At 38.9% G+C, this 23,382-nt stretch overlaps 1 protein-coding gene across 2 annotated transcripts in view; it reads right to left on the bottom strand.

The window, feature by feature from the left end:
* The window catches only part of LOC140364814 (neuropilin-1a-like), a 123,522-nt gene that overhangs the window by 57,234 nt on the left and 42,906 nt on the right, over positions 1-23,382 (bottom strand). For both annotated transcript variants that reach the window (XM_072451185.1, XM_072451186.1), the window contains exons 4-5: positions 13,329-13,556; positions 3,896-4,051 (exon numbers count right to left, since the gene is read on the bottom strand). In XM_072451185.1, coding sequence (XP_072307286.1) covers positions 3,896-4,051; positions 13,329-13,556 — 384 coding nt within the window. The remainder of the gene's footprint in view (positions 1-3,895; positions 4,052-13,328; positions 13,557-23,382) is intronic.

Raw genomic sequence — 23,382 nt, 5'->3', positions numbered from 1 at the left:
TTATTACAATGATTTTAACTGAATTATTTATACATACGCTTCAATAAATAGCCCAGGAACCAAACTTAGCGAGAACTTGCTGACACTGGAACATCTGCCTACTCTTTGCAGAATGCTTGACTAAACAGTTCCAATCAAATTCCTTTTCTAACTACAGTTTCAACCTCTCCTTGTTCCTGGATGTGGTAAACAGACGGAGGACACAGAACAAAAATAAAACTGCAATGTAGCTACAAGTTGTGAGCTCCACAGATGGCCGCCCCATCTGCCGCTCAGCCAACGCTCCTGTCACTGGCTGCGTTTTCAACATTGTCTCCCTGCATATGTCCACTGCCATCTCCAGATCCTCCATGTTAGTCTGCTGACATGACCGTCTCACACTTCTCCCACTCACTAACAAGGCCGCTTGCAGCTTTGTGGGGGCCCGAGGCAAGCAGCGTGAGGGCCACTAGTTTATGTTGAGCTTTAACTGCAAACCCTGTGCTAATTTTCCTTTTATTGTAAACTTCTTACATTTGAATGATCAATTATTATTTTATTTTTGTCATATCTATTGAAATACATCAACCTTTGGGCCCCTTAGCGTTTTGTGGGGCCCTTGAACATGATGCACAGTCTATATATAAGACCCAAATCATTCAAGAAGGCGTTTGTTATAGATCTGAGTTGATAGATATTTTTCCTACATTTAATTTAGCTTATATCTAAATTATTTAATTAGTTTCAACACATTTCTGTATGACTTCAATTTTATGTGCATTAATGGAGTAAGATACTTTTTAAATCACTGTGATGGGGGCTGAGAGCGAGGAGAAACAGGCAAAAGTTAAAAGACAATCTTTCATCAGCAGTTTTAAGATGGGAATGTACCGTTGGCTTAGTGCAGAAGTGTGAAAATCAGTGGAGTATTGTGCGTAAAGGGATTATGAATGATTCAAGCCGAGATAGTCAAGAAGGACCCAAGACGAACTTTGGAGTTTTAAGTCGCTGATGTAAGAGCAGACAAGACTGTCACGCAGTTGAGTGGTTTTGAATGATGAACACAGAAAAATCATTGCTGTAACCATATGTATGTATGTATGTACCATATTATAGTTTCAACTGAATTATTCAAATGTACAGTCTCTTTTTTTGTCAGATGTGTTTGGCCAGTTATTAAATGGAATGCAGTTTTCAGTAACACATGGCAGCATGTAGCTATAATATATACCAGAGTATTATTATAGTAAAGTGTGAGCTGCTGGGCCCCAGAGATGTGGACTCGGAGTCAGATTTGGGTCATTATTTTGATGACTTGACTAGATAAAATAAGTTGAGACTCGACCTGGACTTGAAACGACTTGATAAAAAAATAACATTTTTGGAAAATACTGGAAGTAGGATTATTTACCAAAAAAAAGGATTTTAAAAGCCTACAACTTGGGGCTTGACCCCGACTTGTGGCACATTGACTTGGACTTGAGACTTGGTCCCACTTCTGCTGTGTTCAAGTAAAGTCCCTTGTGGATCAATAAAGACTTTTTTAGTCTAAGTGTAATTGCTATTTCCGATTTCTTCGGACTAATTTTAAAATATTGTATTTAACAATAATTACATGGTAATTTTATATTAAACTTTGTTTGAATGTTATTTTTCTAACTTCTTTTTAAGTAGAGCTAGATAACATATGAAGTTATGAGAAACTATACTGCCCTATGAGCATAATCAAATAATGATGACCACTTGATTATATCATATTTTTGGCTTGTGTTGGACATCAATAATTCACACTTTGCCCTTTTGTGTGGTCTTGGTAAATAGAGTTCGCCATAGCGACCTGGAGCATCTGAAGCATGACTTAAGCCTTGAGGCAAGTCAGTGGAAAAGTAACCCAATATATGACATCAGCCGTCATCAGCGGATGCGTATTACTCTCTGTGGGGCCGTTGGGCTCTTCCCTGTGGGCTAATCCTTTTGGGAGGTGATTAGCAGATTTGCTGAACTTCATCTGTCTCCATTAGTTTTCAAAGAGACTTTGTGCATGTGTGTCTGGGGTGGTCTTATCTATTGGGCAGATTTATGACAGACACTAGCGCTATTCTACCCTAATGAAATGTTTAGTTGCAGTGTTTCGCAAAATGGGGTCGAGGTCAAGCCCATGGTGACGTAGCAGCGAGTTAACCCTGTAGGGGGCAGAGGGCGGGGCAGAGGGCGGGGCGGGGCGGGAGGGGGGGCAGAGGGGGGCAGGCATGTTGCAGTCGGACAGGAACCAGGGTTTGTAAAACAGTCATTGTGAACTATGAGGGGTCAATAACAACAAACACATGTTAAAAAGGCTTTAGTGAATATTACAGATGTGAGTAGATTTCATTCATTTAGATAGTTTTACTTCAATGATACTTTAGTTATAATCGAAATTGTTCAACATTAGTACATTTCACTTGTTTTGACATTACTTACTTTATTTGTATCTAAATGATTTGACTTCAAGCTGAGTAGATTTCAATAACTTGATTTTCACCTAAATGATTTTACTAGTTTCAACATGGGTAGAATTCATGCGTTTTGACTTAACTTACTTAAAAGTTACTTACTTTACTTTATTTAGTGTATTTAAATGATTTGCCTTGTTTCAACATTATTATTATAATCTTATACTACATTATACTAGTTTTTACTTGAGTCAAAATCAATAGATCAGATATTTTTACTTTTCTTTACTTTACTTTACTTTACTTTATTTTGGCTTGTTTCAAAACAGTTTTCTCTCTTTTCTATTTCCGGACAAAATATATGTGTCCACGGAATAAGATTATATTTTTTTATTGCAGTGTTTGCGTTTTATGTAGTGTCAGGGGAGAAAAAAGAAGCAAAACTAACTACTTTTAAAACAAGTAAGCAAATATTTCGTAATAATTCATTTTTGGTAGACATTTTTTCTCCATCTCTTGAGAGAAAAGGCAGAAGTTGTTTATTTAATAAGAGCTGCTGGTTGTAAAAGCAGAGGGAGTTTGTGGTAACTGGAAGAGCTCGGCTGTAGCTGCTGAGCACATCTGCTTCTTTCTGCCTGTGCTCTCTTTATTGGCCTTTTAATTCTAATGGAAGAACCCAGTGTGAAGCTTCCAAACGCTTCCCCACCGTTCTGCTTAATCCCTCCACGGCCCGGGCCATAAACGCTCGGATGTGTCTTTGGATCACGTTGATAACAGTATGACATGTTTACTGTAACTGTGAGTAGTACAGCACAAAAAGGAGAGGGATTTGAAAGTATATATTTTTATTAAGAGGTTTATGAAAGCTTTTCTACAAGACTGTTTTTTATAAGTTATCTGTTTTTTTTTATTATTGACTTCTGTGCCTACTTTGTGTTGCAACAATGGAGTTTCCCCATTGTGGGACAAATAAAGGCTTAGCTTAAGTTTGCAATATTTTTGTGAAATTTGAAAATATATTGTACCGGTTCTGGAAATATTTAGTATCCATTTCACTACTGCCATTTTAAGTCTCATTGATATATTTTGTCAGGGAATATCTACACTGTATAGAAAAAATAATTATATTTAGTAATTTTGAATAGTCATTGATTCATCCATCACTGATTTACTTGATAGATATTCATTTTTCAATACTTCTTATTTCAAGACGAATTATTTGCAAATGAGTGAACGATTTAATTTGACCAAATAAATGTTCTTACTTCAAGATGAATTGTCCAGTGACTATTCAAAAATAAAAAAAAGTAAAAATTCTAAATAGCGTAAGCAATTCATTCATTCATTTTAAGGAATATAAGGACATTCATTTTCTGCAGCCTCCCCACAGTTGTTCATATGATAAAAGGATCATCACAGTCCAGTGAGAGTTACAGTCCCTCTCTGACTGGACCGTGGTCACTCTGGTTTGAAGGCGGACTCACCCTCGGGCACAGTGCGTTCTAGGACAGTAAAGTTAGCCGAGAAGCCCTCCTTAGCGATGGCGCTGTCAGTGTTGATTGTCAGAGCCAGGATGCCCGTGTAGGAGATGATTCTGCCCGGAGTGTTCTGCCCGCAGTACCTCCCGATGTAGGGGCCCACTGCGGAGCAACGAGGACAAAGTCAGCAGGTTATAAGACATTTGGTAAGAACATTGTTGCTAGTGATTCTGTGAAAGTTAAATTGTATTACTAGTGAATTTTGAGTTGAACAATCAGGAACATTCAGTAATATTACATAACATAACCACATTCTATTCATGTTGTACATTTAAGGGCACTGTACCAAATGTTTACTCTCTTAAAAACATAAAAAACATGAATAAAATACTTTTAAATTGTTAGCAGTGATCCACTTTGTATTAACACATTTTAAAGCATGCTAATTATTCACCTAAATGAGTTTATTAGCACGTTTTACAACTTTTACAAACCAGAGCGTAGTTTTGCCGTCACGCAACAGCCAACAACGACATGTTAGCATGTTAACTAGCATTACAGCGCATCATCATCACTTCCTGGTCTATGGCAGAAGAAAAAAGCCTTATATTTCGATGCAGACAGCACTCACGGGTGTCGTTTTGACCCTAAGAACTGCTATTATATATGTGTACTGGAAAAACAGCTTTATTTGATAGACTTTAATGTGTGATGCAAATTGTGTACTGTCCCTTTAAGTAAGTCCATACATAGCCAGTATTGTTCTTTTTTTCTATCTTCTTTTTTTACTTTTTATTTCATGTTTCATGCTTGTGCCAAATCAACTTTGTGTTTTCTGTTCACTGCAAATGTCAATAAACTAAAGTCTGAAATAGATGACTAAAAACACATGTTCTTAAGGTTTTAGATCTACTGTCTACAATATAACAATAATTAGCTCCATATTTCTTGGAAAAAAACAATGAAACTAGTTCCATCTGTTCTGCTTCTTGTAAACAGACATAAAAAAGTCCTCATCTGAAATCCATACAATAGAGACCCCACAACAAGAGAGGGCGGAGGTTGGGTTAGCTCGATGTTTGTTTGTTTACCGCCTGAGCGTTACACACCGGGGTTGTCCCCTCATCCTCTCTTCTTTGCCCTCGCTCCCCCCCTCTCCCCCCTGTGGAGGCGTGAAAACTGGAGAGTCAGTGTGGCATTAACCGTAGCCCATCATAAAGCGTGAGAAAGCCCCAAAGCTGCATTCCAAGCCTGGCAATCAGTCTGCAAATGACAGGCAATGTCCACTGGAGGACTGGCCTCGTCTGTTTGACCATTCCTCTCTTTTTAGGGACTCGGGGAAGTGAGTGGTGATTTGAGGTGGACAAAGCGGTCAAAAACAATAGGCAGTAAAATTCTAATGGTAGGCACACGTTCTGGTGAGATGGCTACAGAGAATTGTAGTAAGAATTAAACAAGGAAATATGTCAAATATGTCATGTAATATGGTGGTATTGCAATGTTTTACAACTGTATCAATGACATCGTGGACTCTAAGCATGGCAAGCTACTGAAGAAAAATGTATTAGGCCTAATTATAATGCATTGTTATCGTCCGCAAAACAGGAAGTAATGCTAGTGCGCTGTTAGCATGCTAGCGTTAGCGCTAGTGTGACGGTAAACTCTGCTTTGGCCTCTGAAATTTATGAAAAGCGTATATAGGCTCATCATAGTGAATAAATATGAAGCTTAGGGAAGTGAGGAATACGTTTGGACCACTGCAAATAGTTTAAATGAACTAGTTCTGTTTTGTACATTTTTAAGACTTAAAAAATCTGGTACAGCGCCTTTAACTACAAAGAAAATGCTCCTGTTATATGTGCTCGTTAATTACACATATAACATTTATACATTAAAAAGTTAAGTTTATTTATGTATTCAAAAAAAATGATTTTTTTTTTTTAACGCCATAGGACATTTTGGACTGATCTAGTTACCTGAAATTACGACAGTTCCTTAATCAATAATTCCTCCATAACTGCTTTCAGGATTAGTGTTATTTGTACATTACACCTGATTAGAATCTAATGGTCACATATTTTCACAGTAAATAACAATAATACAACATAATACTATATAGAAATACAGAAATACTGTTGCATTTCAATGGGTTAAAAGGGCATGTATGTGATTTTTATGGGATAGTTAGCGAACATTGTTTCCACATGGTTCTCATCCACATGTTACAACAGCTTCCTTATGTTTCAACCAAATATTTTTTAAACGTATCACTACTATCAATCAGTTTTATTTTCTCCACAAAAACTATACACCACACTATACAAAGTAAAATGCATTTTCCCGAAGAAATAAAAGTCAAGGTGCTGGCCCTTTAAGTCCAACACAAAGGCAGAGAAACATGGGAATTATGCATGGCAGAGTGACCCTGGCCTATTGCGGCGATGTGCGCTCTGATCCGTGAAGTTTGGTCGGCGTGCGTGGACCTGCAGCTTATCTGTGATTAGGAATGCTGTGATCAGTGGAGAGTGACAGTGGAGGGAGCCTGGCTGTCATCCCAACATGCCATCGCTCACCCCATACAGCTCCAAAGGCAAAGAGGCCACAACATAACATCATGGGCACCCAAGGGAACCAAAGGACCTGTGTCAGATGGGCTGATCTCCATAGGGCTGGTTGCTCAGAATAACGTCTCCTGGGTTTAGCCGCCTTACATTCAACTATGACAGTTTCAATTGTTTCATTATAGCATTAGGGTTTTGGTCATGTTCTAGTCTTGGTTTAGCCCCGGTTTAGCCCTGGTTTAGCCCCGGTTTAGCCCTGGTTTAGCCCTGGTTTAGCCCCGGTTTAGCCCTGGTTTATCCCTGGTTTAGTCCTGGTTTAGTCCTGGTTTATCCCTGGTTTAGTCCTGGTTTAGCCCTGGTTTAGTCCTGGTTTAGTCGTGGTTTAGCCCTGGTTTAGCCCTGGTTTAGTCCTGGTTTAGTCGTGGTTTAGCCCTGATTTAGCCCTGGTTTAGCCCTGGTTTAGTCCTGGTTTAGTCGTGGTTTAGCCCTGATTTAGCCCTGGTTTAGCCCTGATTCAGCCCAGTTTTATTGTGGTCTATGTTCAATTGTGAATAGCCGTATAGGAGTGCATTCACCACATCAATATTGGGACTAAACCCAAAACTAAACCTGGACTAAAGCAGAACTAAACAAGGACTTCAACATAAGGTCTAAAATGGTATGGTAACTTATATAAACCTTTTCTAGGTTTAAGTTCTAGTCCTGGTTTAGTTCCATGCTTAGTCCCAGTTTAGTTGTACATATCTTGTGTATCCAACTTAAATGTAATTACATTATTGTAAAATCTTTTAATATTGTAATTTATAAATAAATACATAACATATAATGTATATAGTATAAACTCAAGCAAGATTCAAACCTTCCAGTTGGTAGGTGCGTGCTCAGCACACTGTGCTACTGTCCCTCCAAGAAAATTACTTACAAGAGTAACACATTTTTAAATAAATGTTTTTTTTGTTGGCCCTGCGACAAGTTGGCCACTGTCCAGGGTGTACCCCGCCTAAGGCCCGAAGTCACTGGGATAGGCTCCAGTCACCCGCGACCCCGAAAGGGAACAAGCGGTAGAAAATGGATGGATGGATGGGTTTTATTATTTTTTAATGGGATTTTTACCATTTCGATCATCACCATTAGGACCTGTAACACTTTAAATCAAGCTTCCTTTGCAAACCTTATGAAAGCTTATGAATTACCTTAGATTTTAAAAAGCCATAAAAAATGTTTGTAAGAGTATTAAGAAGCTGCTTACATAACTACTTTAAATAAACACGGGATAAATTGTGAATGCCTTATAAATGCTATGAAACAAATAACTAGTGCTAAGTAACTCCTTATGAACAGTTAACAAAAACAGTTTTTCTACTTATTTATTTAACCTTTATTTGACCTGGAAGAACCTGAAATGTTTTTTATGGCATTATATTATATATTATATTATATCCACACTATGGCATGTGAAAACAGTTGGTTACTATGTAAAGCATGGCAGCATTATTCATACATTGTCAGAATATATATATCATTTGCTGTAGCTGGGGAGAATGCCATCATCTGAATTATGTGGAGCAGCCTTATGAAACTTTCAGAACCTGTCTGACTGCATTTGTTTTGTTGAATCCCCAGAGCCATGGTGCGATCTCACTGGCCTCTCTGGGCTCCGGGTAACATCCATCTACAGGCCACTGTAAGTAGTGTTCCCGTGGCTTATTTTTATGCATTTTTTACACTGCGATGTCTGTCACCCATAACAACACTTGATGGGTGCGATGCCACTTTTGCTGTCGCGTCCTGTCCCCAATATGCTTGAAAACACATGTGCAGATATAGCATGACACGCTGTAGATTGCAAATTGTCAATTTACAAACGTTAACTAGATTTTTTTTTTATCACGTTATATATAAATAATAATTTTGCAAGTTTATAAGCTTGTTAATAACTGCACTTTTAATAGCCTTATCAAAGCATTAACAAAGACTTAATTCATCATGAATAAACTGATTCTGATCATTATTCTGATTTAGTAAATTACACTTTAATTCCTAACCCCCTTTTAAAGTAGTTACTCAGAATGAATGATGCTTGATAAACATTGTTCATTATGAAAGTCTTTGTTCATGCTTTATTAAGGCTAATTAAGGTGTAGTTAAGGTGTACTTTGTCTTCTTGCAAATAGATGTGCGCTTTACTCTACGTTTTTTATATTATAACAATTATAATATCAAAATAAATTGAGCGAAATCAATAAATTAACTTCATGGAAACGAATTGAATCCTTTTTCCATTTACATTGCTTTGATATAAAACATCTAACCGCTAACTCCATGTTGAGAACAGCCATGTAGTTAATATTTCATCATGTTTCACACTCTTCTCACAGTTGCTAGCTGCAGGATAGAGGTTAAAGAAAAGTTTTAAAAATCCAATTTACATACATTTTTGAAAACCGTTTTTTAACTTTTGTAGAGGAGCAAATATAGTGCAAGCGTCTATATACCATCATACAATTCTTAAAGTAGAAGAGTTTAATGTATTTTAATAAAACAAACAAACAAACAACAGATCGTCCATCCATCAATTTTCTACCGCTTGTTCCCTTTCGAGGTCGCAGGTCACTGGAGCCTATCCCAGTGACTTTGGGCCTTAGGCGGGGTACACCCTGGACAGTGGCCAACTCGTCACAGAACAACAGATCGTATTGGATTGATATCGGAAAACTTGCCATTGCTGTTTATCCAGGGCTGAATACAATTATGAATGACTCGGTTTGGGGAACAGTGCCGATCAGGTGATTCTGATTCTGATACCAGGAAAATATTCCTGGTATCAAATCAAAACCAAATTCACTGGTATCACCCAATGTCCTAATAGCATATTAGAATTTCTACAATATGTTTGAAAAAGCCATTTTAACACATAACATGTCCTTTTAAATATCAAAGGCAGGAAACGTTAGAGTCCAACACTCAGATGTAACAAGTTTAAAAAAGATTATGCTAAAAGAAAAGGTGAAAGTAAAGTGGCATATTCCTGGAGCGTTTAAAACTCTTTAATCAACCTAAACCTCGAGAATTGAACTCTTTGGAGGAGACTTTGGAGGAGACAGAGAACATCCCAAAGAGTTATAGAACTACTTTGTAAAGTCGGAGGTCAACCCTTGCAAATGGTGTGTGAGAATATTGAACTCTGCGTAAACCGGCATGAAAGAGCGAGGCTGATTTACACTTCAACCTTATCATTGGGAACGCCAGAGAGGTGAATACTGATGCGGGCGGGCCCCAAACGCGCCGACAGATAAAATTCTGTCAATTTTCAGCCGCTGATGGGGTGGAGACGCTTTCATCTCGTCTGCAGTCCAGGTTGGAATAGCCAGGAGAAAAAGTGCCAACATCAAGAGGTGAAATCGCGGGCTGAGTTCAAAGACTTGTCTGAAGCTGTGGAAGCGCAGCCGTTTGAAGCGATCTGCCTCTCGCTCGCACTCGGGCGTTTTAATGGCTCTGCAAAACGATATTTTAGACGAGAGAAGAATGCTTTAACCTAATGTGTGTGAGTGATGCAGACTTTGATTAGCTTAGAGACTGATTTTTGCACGATTGAGTGGCAGATGTTGAGTTGGTGACGATGTTTGTCTGTTAAAACGTGAAAGGAACGGGAAATCAAACGGCTTCAAGGTTAATATCCTGTTATTCTGCATAAAAAAACGGTTCTGATTTACATGGGTTTGTCAGTTCAGAGGCCTATTTCACTCAATTCTCCTGGACACGTTTAGAAATATGAATATTGAGCAGAATCGTTCAATAAAATCCAATCACAATCGCAATACTTTCCAAATCATTAGCCCTAATATGAATGTGTACGGTGAGTTGTCCTTTAACCCAAATGTTTCAGCTTCAATCGCCACAAAAGTACAGAATGTTGTTGTGTTCTTGAGTAAAACATATTCATTCATTCAATTTGAATTTCAAATACTTCTGTTTCCAGATTAAGGTTAGAACTTGAAGACTTTTTACCATTTAAAAGATACGATTTCTGCTGGATTACACTTAATAAAAACTACACTTTTATTTCTCTTAATAAAGCCTGAACAAAGCTTTAATTAAGTAGTTACTAAGCCTGAATCTTTCTTGATAAACTAGTTGTCCGTTATAAATGTCTCGTTTATGCTTCATTAAAACACATGGAGGTAATTCTTTTGTAGTCTGATTAAGGAGGATTTTGTGACATTTGTAGGTTGAAATGATTTTTTGTAAACATTTTGAAGCAAATAAAGGTTTCAATATGGTGACTGAAGACATAGAGAATATTTGTAAATTATGTGTATTATTAATGAAAATCTGAAATGGTTTATTCTTTCAGTTTAATAATGTCAATGTTGTTTTTAAAAAGGTCTTGATTCTAATGATCAAAATACGATTCTGATGGTCGCAGCCCTGTTGAGTGTGATATTCCACCTTCTTTTCACCCATTGCCTGCTTATTGTTGTGTATATGAGCTCGCCAATCGACTGAGTTGGTCTAATTCCCACTATTGGCAGAGCGTGCTGTGTCTTTGACAGTCTGAACACTGGTGTATAATTGAAAGCGTGTTTTTCAGTATGAATTTGTTTCAGGAAGTGCTTCGAGTGCAAATAGAGGTCGAAATACATTATATAATACAAGCATTTACTTTTTCTTTTGAGACGTCTTTTTATACATATGTTGAACAAGAAGTGCACGAAACACAATGCTTTCAATATGTGTCACCTCCTGGTTTGATTCTGGCACCACTGGATAACCTCAGGGCGAGCTTCATGGATAAACAATGTCTGCAGATTTCCACAAGAGCGTGGACATAAATATTCCATAGATGAGCCTTGGGATTGTTGGGATTTGTGTGAAATGTGTTTTTCAGTTTAATCACCAAACACACTTGTATCTGTGTCAGCTCCAGCTGATACACAGGAATATTTTACGGGTGTTGTGTTAAGTATGACTACAACTGATGTTACTACTACTACTACTACTCCTCCTACTACTACTACTACTACTACTACTACTACTACTACTACTACTATTATGACTACTACGTATCACTACTAAAGAAGGAGAAATTGAATAGTATTTGGATACAAAATTACTATTTGTAGTACATTTTAAATTCTTGAGAAAGATTATGGACATCAATATCATTAATTAATATAAAAAATATGCTAGTACTTAAGGTCAGGAACAACTGTACTACACCACTACTACTATTACTACTAACATTGTCACTAACAATACTCCTACTCTATTCTACTGCAAACATCACTATACAACACAAATGCTATAAGTACTACTAGCTCTATACAATACTTGTTTCTACTGCAGAAGGGCTGTAACCATTTTAACATTTGTTTCACGTTTTTAGATAAAATCTGTTAAATTTATGAAATTTAATTAAATTTATGAAATTTCCTCATGTGGGACAATAAAGGAATATCTTATCTTATCTTAAATATATTGTAAAAGCATCTCTTAGGGTGAAAAGGAGACCACTGTGCGCTGTCTGCATCTGCTCATAGAGCGTTTTATTCTCTGTAAAGCAGGAAGAGCGCTGTTAGCATGCTAATGTTTGTTAGCTTTGATGTTAAACTTTCCTCCAGCCTCTAAAAGTTGTGAAAAATCTCTATAAACTCATTGCAGTTAAATGTCGGTCGCTCAGAATACATTAGACAAGTGAGCAATACATTTAGACCGCTGCAAACAGTTTAAAATGAACTAGTTTAATGTATTTGATAGGTAAATATAATGTACAGAAGTTTTTACTCCTAAAACTACCGCTAATTCTACTTCTAGTACTACTTTTGCTACTATAACAATACCACAATCACTACGCAGCGCCACTACTTCAGCTTCCACGACTCCTACTATATTGACATCTCCCTTACGACCTGACTCATCTCACTGACCTAAAATGTACCCCCAAATTGGCTTACAAACCCCGCGGTGACACAAAGCAGCCGGAGACAGCAGCGCGAGGGCGAGAGGCTCGGACAATCAGCCGGCCGCGTGGCATTGAGCGATGACCGAGCATTGTGGTACTGACGAAAGACTCCTGGACCTCTGCCAACACCGGCCCACCACTAAAACCCCCTGTCCCGCTCACAATGGAGCAGCTCGTGTGTTCACCACTCATCTTTTCAGGCCTTGGCTATCGTTTTACGTGTGTTTTGGGGAAATGGGTGCACGGGGAGGTGTATTGTAATCCAAAACAGGAGATTAAGACACTTTTATCGTGGAGCTGTCACTGTAACAGATTTGTCAGCCCTGAGTCTTAAAAATAGTTTGTGATATTTTGGTTCAAGGCTTCTGATTATAGCTTTCCTTGTAAGTAAAAGGACATAAAACCTTTTTTTAACTTGACACATTTAGACAGCGTTATTTGAATCTGGCACAAAACTTTATGGGAGCTAGACTGAATTAGCAAGCCATGTTTTTCCCAGATGTTTTGGCGAGGTATGTTCAGTTGAAGGTTGAACCAGTGAATCTCCAAGTCCATGACGTTGATTTGATTAATTGCAATAAAAATCAAAACTGCAGTTTGAATTAGGAAAATGCAAAGGCCACAATATTTTAAGTACCATCATTTCCTACATAACTATTCTGCATAAAACTGCTAACCCTGTAGTTTAGATCTTCAGAAATACATAGTTTCATTTCGTATTTCAGTCTTTTTGACAATTTTCCTTTAAAATGTGACCCTTGAACTGAATTTGATTATTAAACATATTAATATTAAAACTCAAATGGCAAATCTAATCACAATCACAATTCTTGTCAGCAGAAACTATTGTGAACGAACTTGCGATGCAACCAACACCAATAATCAATATAATAATAAGAATAAAATCTATTCTTACCGCCAGGAAAGCCGTCCCAGATCTCCAGACGGTCGTAGCGGCAGAACACACCACTAGGGGGCGTCGGGTCTGGCTCCAGCTCGAAGCTCTCGAACTCCAGGATGATCTCGGACATCTTGGGGGCGAAGATCATGAAGGTGCAGTCCAGGTTGTTCGGGTACTTCTCAGGATAACCGGGCGACTTGATTACTCCGCTGTTGGACGTGAAGTTTCGCGAACATTCAGGTCCTAGAAGGAAAAGAAAATGATATATCAGACTCATGCAGCAATTATTTGGACACTCAAAGATGCTTTACGTGCAAAGAAAATATATTCATGACATTGAACAACAGTATTAAAGAAACCTAAACATGTACAATAGGTAAAAATCCTACAACTACATTGGTGCAATCAAAAAGCAGAGAATTGAGAACAAATTTGAGGAACACATTTTTTTCTGTCATGTTGTTTTTGCATGTTGGAATGACAAATAAATCAACCTTGAATCTTGAAGGATCGGTCATATTCAAGGGGCTAATAAAGTGTAATTTCACCCAAAAATATAATATCGTGCTCAGTGTAAAACCTTCTAAAGTCATAGTTCATGGTTGAAATGTCTTGAACAAAAGACAATAGTGCTGATGCTTTGGGTCAAACCACCTACAGTACAAGGTGGTGTTGTCATCATACTGACATTTCAAACTTGATTCCGATACAAAGGGAAAGGCTCAGTACCAATTTCGAAACCAGTATGATTATAGCAAACTGTATATATTTTTGTTAAAGAAAATAGACACAAAATAATCTGCACTTTTGCTTTGTTACCAAGTGGGTTCAAGTACCAGCTCTGATAAAGCTCAAGATTAAAACTGTTCAAGGAAGGTCACATTTTGTCTTGTTTATGAGTATCACGAGTATCTAGTTTTGATTCTAATTTTAGGAGAATCTGATTTATTTTCCATACGTTTGACAACCCTAGAGCAAGGATTTCAAAAGCATTCCAGCATGAGAAACCTGTATAATCTTACATTGGTTTTATAAGTCTGGCTTTGGTAAGTCTAACTCGCTTTTACAACAGTGAGTCAATTTACAAAGCGTAAAAAAGGAAGCAGTGGTTGAGACCCTTAAAACACTGTTAAAGAGTGTTCCCTTTGTACTGGAAGCGCCTGCCTCCCACACGCACTATTCAGCCAAGTACAGTTTACCACCGCATCCACCGGAGACCACCACCGTGCCGTTTTTGCACTCTCTCCCCACAATTCTTTTCCCAAACTCAAACATCCCACCCCTTGTTCCTCACATTCGCCGATCTACACCTTCTGGAACATCTGGACCGCGACGCTGCGCATTGATGACGACAAGCGCAATCACGAATAAAAAACAGCCTTGATTCGTGCTGAAAAATCGTCTTCCGCGAGGCGTACGAGTGGTGCTTGAGCGAAATTGCACCAGCGTTGGGGGGGAGATACATCAACAAGCACGATAGCTGATACTTAAACATAGCATTTTACACCAGGGACAAGTCCAAATATTTATTCACAGCTCCCGCGAGAGGTGCCTTTAAGCTAATGAGGAGCGCTAACATATTCAACACTACGAGAACCACTTTGGCGAGCCGTGTAAGCACCGCATTATGATGGAGCATGAGTGATGGGTGATGAGTGGGAATATATCATATCTGACTGGAGTGACGGATATGGTGAGGACAAGTGTGTGATGGGTTTTTTGGGAAACTGAAATATTGTATGGATGCAATATACCAGCACTCTATTGGAAACACAACAGATCCTAAATGAAATTGAGTGTTAATAATGCAATACAGATTGGACATATTATCCATTTATGTGGCTTTAAACATGCTCTTGGTAAAACGTAACAATCTGGGGTGAATTCAGGCGTGAGTGAGTTGTGAGGCTCAGAGAAGATGACCTCGTAAATAGGATTATTAAAGTGAATAAAGCCCAAAGTATGTATATATCCATACATGTTTGTGTGTATGTTTGTGATCATTGTTATAACATGGTTAAAAGCTCCAAAAAGTGGGTTTTGCATAACTATGTCCTTTAATAATCCAGATATTTTAAACAATATGTTCCATAGTATGGCATTAAACCTATGCAACGAGGATAAGTTATGCTTTTTGTGTAAATCAAACACAATGGCAATAATAAAGTCAAAAAAAGCACCTCTATTTCACTAGACATGGAATCAAATATTCTAAATAATAAAGCTAACAGAAATGTTTTTCCGGCACAGATGAAATGAATGAACAAGTCAGATCAACATATCATTTCATTTCATTTGGGATTTGTTCAGTTTGGCTGACTTTGAAAAATGGACCCACAAATTGAGCTGTCACCATCAATAAAACAAGGTCCTTCTTCGTGCCAACTCATCTCCACGGTATCTGCTAAATGGGATGCAAGGCAGTTTTATCAGCTTTGTGCTAAAACACCAGGTCATCTTTTGCATCTGTTAATGTTGGTCATAAATTGGTCCTAAAGATTTGGTCATAAATTACGTTGGGCCAAAAACCTTTTTAAGCATGTTTGGGGGTTGGGTGTAGATGTGTACGTGTTTCTTTTTGGGCGTGGCACAGTGGGTTGGTTGATTGTGTGCCCTCCAATCAGATGGTCACCAAGATTTTTAAGTCTTACCTTCAGAACTATGCACTTGAAAAAGTTCAAAGGAGAAAAATGACTAAATTTGAGAATGTACTTATTCGACGGACTAAATGGAACATGTCATGAACTTTTTTTGGCTGTCTTTTGTCAGTTTTGTTTGTTTGTCTCTGTGTCATTTTCTGTTTTTTTAGTTTCTTGAAAATAAGACGCTCTCCTCAGACTCGACCTGTAACTCCAGATTGTTTAATGCCATGCTGTGGAACATTCCAGGGAGGGCCATAACAATAACCTCGCCAAAAGTTGCATCGTGCGCCTTTAAATAATGGAAAAAGCTGAAAGAAAAGAAAATCGGCCCGATTTTAACAGTGGTTTTTCATTCGCAGTCTACAACACAGAGTAGCTAAAGTTTGAGCAAGGCTGACTTTACGAAAAAATGGAAAAAAAAACAGAGAAGCAAAAATCGCCGACGACTGTCATTCAAAGCAATTATCTGGTACCATTAGGGGCAGTAATTTGCTCAGGGTAACGTCATTTTCATGGGAGTCTGACAGCTGGCGTGATGGGCACAGATGGGGCCGATCCAAAGCGAAATTGCGGGGAGTTATCGCTAGATCAAGCCGGCACGCTACCATCCACCATCACCGGGGCTTAAATAAATGTGGCAAACTACTTTCCCCCCCTCTCCATCAGGGCAGCAGTGCGGCGTCTTGCTGGGCCCTCTAATTCAACACCATCAGGCCCCACTCGAGTCCGTCCACTGCTGGAGTGAATGAAGGCACCGGGGGATACACTCTCTGCCCTTAAAGCTTGAAAGCCGCAGTTTTGGAGACTGAGGCGAGTTGACATTTAGTGCAACGGCAAAGTGAGGTTTTTCGGATAGACGGGCAACATTAATTTCACAGTTTCCTGTCGTATTTATCTCCTGAAATGGACATATTTGGGCTGAGAGAAAGTGCTTTTATTTGGCCAGGGATGAGACGGAGAGATTGCGGTTGATAGTTCTCTGCTGAACCGCTACAAATGTCAGCCACACACAATGTACTAAAGTAATGAGTTTCACTTACTCAGAGACATATGTGAGGAACTGGAAAATATTGAAGTTGTCTGTAGTATAAAACCTCCAAAATGCAAAGAAAATCAGACAAATTACAAGCTACCTGTATGTATCTAGGACATAAAGCGGCAACAATGGAAGCAATTGATGGATACTTGTGGAATTTAATTTTAGTTGCAGCAAAAAAACAATAAGAAAATTGAGCTGTCAAGGACTGAACAGGACTGGTCTTGTTCGGTTTTTTGTATTGTAAAAAAAAACATCTGACAACAACAAAAATCAGAACATGAAGAGGAGGAGAATCCAGCAGGAAACGTTCTGGATAATATAACTCTTAATGCAACAATATTTCTTTTTCTGTACATCATTTCATGCCTGGATGTCCCAAAACCATTACCATTTAAAACAGTGCCTTGTTCTTTTTGGTGCCGGATTTTCTGCACATTTTCCTTTTCACCTGTCTACGATTTGAATTATACATGTACCCACGCAATGCTTCTCTTACATACATACTTACATACTTTAGAAACGTTTAGAAGTACTTGTCGTTCTACTGTAGCATATACTCACCCTAGCCCGTCTCCTCCCTCCTGACCAGTACCTTAGATGCACTCACTCCTAATCCTATCCATCCTTGTCAAACACATTTGGGGTAAAAAGCGTGATGCAAACCCCCATGTCGCAGCGGGTTTCTAGACGACTGCAGTGGCCGCTAAAAGTGCGTATGAGGTCAGCCTTCCTGTGGACATTGGCTCAGACGTTTCATCAACCTCCCCCCCCCCTCTGCACCTTATCTCCACTCAGCAGTTGACCAGAACAGATTTGTGTTTTAAGAATTGGCCTTTTTTTCCCCCCACAAACCTGTCAAAACGCAAGCATTAGTGTGGTACCTGAGAGAAGCATTGTGCCCAGACCCATGCAGTTTTCCACTTAACTTCAGCTGTCATATTATTCAGCCAATGCATTATAGAAGGTGACGGTTCAATTATTCCACCAGACTGCCGCTGAGAGTTTAGTAAAAATGGTGAACTTAGAGTAGTCAAAATATGTTTGTTTTTTTCACTTTAAACGAATGTAGAGTACGGTAAGTTTTGGGTCGGAACCTGCTTGACTTTCTTTGCCTGGAACGCCAACAATAGCATCAAACTTATCTCTGTGCAGACAAGTAAAAATGACACGGTATGGTAATCAAAGAAATATAGGTGACATAGTGCATTTTTAAAAACATAGAGGAGCATCAGCTGACATCAAGGTGGGGTCAAGCATTTTGTCCTCTGAAGACAAAACTTAAACTAAATACTTCTACATTTCTTCACCAATCTTAGATCCTACTTACAAATCAACAGCATTTTTGTTTTCCCTAAAAACACATTATTGACAAAAAGTCTTCTCCAATTGGAAAAAATAAATACAAAGAAAGGCCATGGATGTTCTCTCACTCAATCCCACACATTTTTCATTCTGATAAAGTGAATAGCTTGACCACAGTGCACCCGGCGTGCTCCGACTAACACTGCTTTTAAACAAAGAGCTGGATTTACGACAGGAAGTGGCCCCGGTAAAGAGATGCAACCTTGAGCACAGCATTTTCACTGCAACCTCCCGATCACGCTAACCACATGGTCACCAGTTCGAATCTTATATGTTATGGTGTCCAAGACTTTTCAGCAACACTGTCCAATCTAATCACTATAAATTTGATTAATTGGTTACACTTCATAATAACTACACCTTAATTAGCCTTAATTAAAGCATGAATAAAGACTTAATTCATAATGAACAAATGGTTTATTGCTTAGTTGCTTTTTAATCAAGGTCTTAAGGTTGATCTTTAGTTATAACGTTACTAACCCTTAATAATTCTTACTAAACGATGCGACCATTCTAAATTAAGTCTTTGTTCATGCTTTATTAAAGCTATTAAAAGAGTTCAACAACATTTTATCTTTGGAAATTGATCCTCATTACAATCTTGAACATACTCGTGTGTTGAGTATTTGCCCGTTCACCAGGCAGGAGGTCATATGTACTCCTTATGTTTATGTAAATAGTTGTTGAATGAGATGTGAGTTTGTGGACTTGTGAAATGATCTTATTGTGTGATGGGTTTTGTTTGTCTTGTTTATCCCTGTAAATCAGAAACTGCAGATGGGAATGAGCAACAATCTGGTGCGGAACATCTTGTTTACGAGCTTAATGTCTCTCTACATTGTCCATTCAAACCTGATCTTTGTGCTCGCTGTTATTGTTCCTCTGGGCAAGCCACCTCAGCCACACTACCCACTTCAAACGCAATATAAACGTGGAGTATTTTGACAGGGAGTACACAAAGCCAATGGTAAACAAACTGTGAGTCATTTGCTTCACTGAACATGTAATCGCAAAGCCAAATGCTTTTTTAATAGCATTCAGATTTCAATATTTTGTAAGCGTGGGAGATTTATTATGAATCTTAAGCAAATATCAAACTGCTGGTCCCTTGACGGCTTGTCCTCAATGACTCCATTAAGCCATTGCAGAGAGCGCTCCATCGACTTAATCATAAGAATAACATTGTGCCAAGGAACAGGCGTTTAAAGTGACGACCTCTTGCTATTTGCGCTCATTTTTCCATCCATTTAACACTGTCGCTCGGTAAGATATTAGCGTCCACAGCCAAGCGGGGCCAAAAAAGCAGTTGTTTTTGGCCCGTTAAGTAAATCACCAATGTTTATGTTCCATGTCACTCTCTGGTCGATCATTAGCTCACTTCTGCAAACCTAGCAAAGCTGCTCTTTACATTAGCAGCCATTACGACCATCAGGATTCCACATTCTCCTCGGCTAACATAGGGGTCAATCGAATGGTAGAAAATTAACTCTTCTAAACATTAACATGGGGCCTTACTGGGACAGATGGGAAGGCGGGTGGGCCAAACAGCCGAGGGGAGCGTTAACACATTACTAGTGACACAGCGGAAGAACGCACTAGTCCCCTCCATGAATGGACTGACCCGAGTCCATTCATACATGATGACGCAGCGCTGGTAGGTGGAGGAGATGGAGGGCTTTCCTGAAAGAGAACTGCTGGCTAAGGTTTCGGGCAAGATAATCCCTGGGTCTTTTTCAGACCTTGAATTGAAATGTGTTGACTCGCCAGACAGGAGCCAGTTGGACAAAGATTGAGAGTTATTTGGCTACTTTTTACTGTCTATGCAAAGAAATAGGAGTCTGTCGTCTCATTTTTGTCACGTTTGCCTCTACAATGTTTGACAATATTTTAGATTTCATTATTTGACATTATCATTATTATTACAGTTTGACAATTACAATGGAACCAAATTCAATTTAGCAATTACTAGATATATGTTCATATGAGGTAGTACTATTAGTATATTTGCAATTTATTCTATTCTATGTAACTAGGCTTTTTGATGTGTTAAATTATGTTAAAAATAAATAAATAAAAATAAAACCAGTGAAAAGTAAAAATGTATTTTTATTAATTTAATACATTCATTCATCATTTTGTTTCACTTTATTCACCGTGGCATTACTTCCTCTGCCTTTCTGTATCTGTATTTTTGTACACATTTGAAACATCCAAGTTGTATCCAAATAAAATTTCTGTTCCCTAATGTACCATGAACCCGGCATGAAATACAAGGCCCTTAAAGGGTCCTGCGGATGATGACACACGCCACTAATGGTGTAGGTGGGGGTCCCTCCTTAAAAGAGATTTGTTGTCTAAGGTTTCCATGAAGGCACTTTGTGATGACAGCCAGGCTCTGTGCCAGATGTGACCTATGGCATTGGGGCGTGCCGTCTCTGTGCCGCTATCCCCACACCGGGCCCCTAACGCAAGCTAACAGGCTACGACAGGGGTGTTTTTACAGGTGTGTGTCGGGGACTAAGAGCACCCGCATCACACACAAACACAAAAAAACTCCCATTGAGTCATTTTGGAAAAGAAACAGTGGGTCTATCTATCTCTATGTCTGCTCGCCCACAGCTTCGTCTTCAATGGGCCCTCAGCCAGCCTTGATGTGGCTCTGAGCAAAGCTGCTAAAAGAAAACATATGCTGCGTATGTTCGCTTAAGTGGAGAGATATGAAACACTTGGAGATTGGAGGGAAGATACCAGCTTAGTTCCACCGCGCAACACAAAGCAAGGATTTGTCGCTTTGTCCAAAGAAGGAAAAAAAGGCAGATTAGAAGATATGATTATGTTACATAGATGCATAGATCTTTATAAATTTAAAGTAAAAAAGCAAAAAGAAAAGTTGACATGCAATTTTGGGGGGGACTAGGAAGTTTGGGGGGGACTAAGAAGTGTTTTATTTATTCATTTTATTTTTCGATTAGGTTACTAAACTAAAAAACCTTTGTTTGATTGATTTAATTACTACAATAATGTACATTAGCACGTTAGCATGTGCTATCATTACCGTAATTACAACGTAATACAAAAACTACATTGACACATTTGCTTTTTATTATGTGCCAATCAATGAGCAATATTCCATCAAGAAAAACCTGATGACACACTAAGGTTAGCGTTAGACCATTAACCTAGCCTGCCTAAGCTAATGAAGTAACCTATAAGCTGTGTTTGCCTTTAGCCATAATGTTGATATACACAATCCCGTTAGCTAATCTTCCCTTAGCTTCTACATCCCTCCATCCCGCCATCACTCTTCTGCCTGCTGCCAGACTCCAGCCATTCAAGCAAGACTGCCAATTTGTGGGCTATAAAATAAATAGCCCATGCTAATTAAGACGCTGGGATGGGATGGAGGAAGAGCAGAGTGAAAGAGTTGTACAAGTGGCCACATCCAAGCCGCCAAACAACCTGTTCTCCTTCAATTAGACAGTTTCCAGATTTTAGCCCATCTTGTTGGAGTGAACGTGTGTTTACATGGTTTAAGTGGCTAAACCTGCAACAGCAAACACATGCCATGGTTTTGGAATGATCTCTTAGGGGAGCCATGTTTACAAGTGTTTATTTTGTGGCTACATTCATCAAACGCGCAACCTTAGCTTGAAAGTCAGTAGCGGTCCTGAAAGGTTAACTCGCAGGGCCCGTAATCGCCATGATAAACAACTCCTATTCTTTGCATTCATTGGCATGCAAGAGAGCGTGAGAGTGCTATTTGTTATCCTAGCATCTGTGTATCATCATTAGCGCTACACGTGTTAGCCAACGCAGTGTTTTCCCTAATACTCTGCTTGTTGATAAGCCGAGCTAATCAGCTAGCGCCGTATCTCGCCGCTTATGCGTCTCGCGCCCCTCTCGCTTCAACAAACAGGGATGCTAATTGAGCTCAGAGTTCTGTTGCTGGCGGCGGTTCGTGCTGCACTAGTCAAAACATGAAGTAGATTCAATGCAAACATGACTTGTTTAAAGGGTTTTATGTTTAGCACAAGTAAAAACAGCTACATTGAATCGATGTTGGGTGTTTTTGAGCAAATTCCTTTCTCCAACATAGGCTTCTTTTAGACAAGCACCAGAAAAGTTGTGGCAAAGTCAGGAATTCATTTTGAATTCCTGACTTCTATTGCCACAGGTATTAATCAATCATGAGCACTCAATACAATGTTTATTGAGATTGTGGGAGTGCATCCATTCTGTCTCTCTCACACGGCACAACACTGAAATGTACTGTTTACCTACATCAATAATGCATGTGATGAATCCATACTAGACAATAGTTAGAAGTGGGAAATATTCCACTTGTGAGACGCTACTTTAGTTTGTACAACATTTGGTCTGATTCGAAAAGTGCTAAGAGCGTAGTTAGAAGTGTAGAGCATGTTCAGCACTTTCCCTCCTCCATCAACTCTGGACCTCTTACATGGCTCATTTAGAAGCCCGCCTAATAGATATGCCCAGGAAATACCCACCTAATCATGAAAACGGAGAGGATTGAGCCGGTGCTATCAGAGGGAATGAGCTGCTTTAGCGTAAAGGCCGGGATGTTTCGTGGGTGGAGCGGCTTTGATCTCCTAAATAGACCCTCCACCAGCTGGCAATGGCCGACCCACCTCATCCAGATGAGTGGACTACATTGCAAGGGTTCACTCCGGGCCAGATTGAAAAGGAAAACGCTATACTAATATACATAAAAGAAACAAAGAGCAATCTCCATACATTTATTTCAAGAAGTTAAAGTGATGACTTGTGTATTTTAGTGAGATTGGCTTGGTTATTACATTATAACAAATCTGGCCATACTACACTACGTACTACACATTCTACAATAAAATAGATCGTTTTGGAGTAAGTTTTTGCCTGGCATCACCTAAAGAAGTGACTCATTTTATACACCAAACTCTACTACAAGACTATAAAGAAATCAGCCTTAACTAACGTGTCAAACTGCGCCATACAATGACACATGATCAGAATCTTACTCAGT

This window comes from Eucyclogobius newberryi, unplaced genomic scaffold, assembly GCF_026437365.1.
Source record: "Eucyclogobius newberryi isolate DKJ021-1_F unplaced genomic scaffold, fEucNew1.0.hap1 SCAF_18, whole genome shotgun sequence".
NCBI lineage: Eukaryota > Metazoa > Chordata > Actinopteri > Gobiiformes > Gobiidae > Eucyclogobius > Eucyclogobius newberryi.
This window is presented reverse-complemented; position numbering and strand designations above follow the sequence as displayed.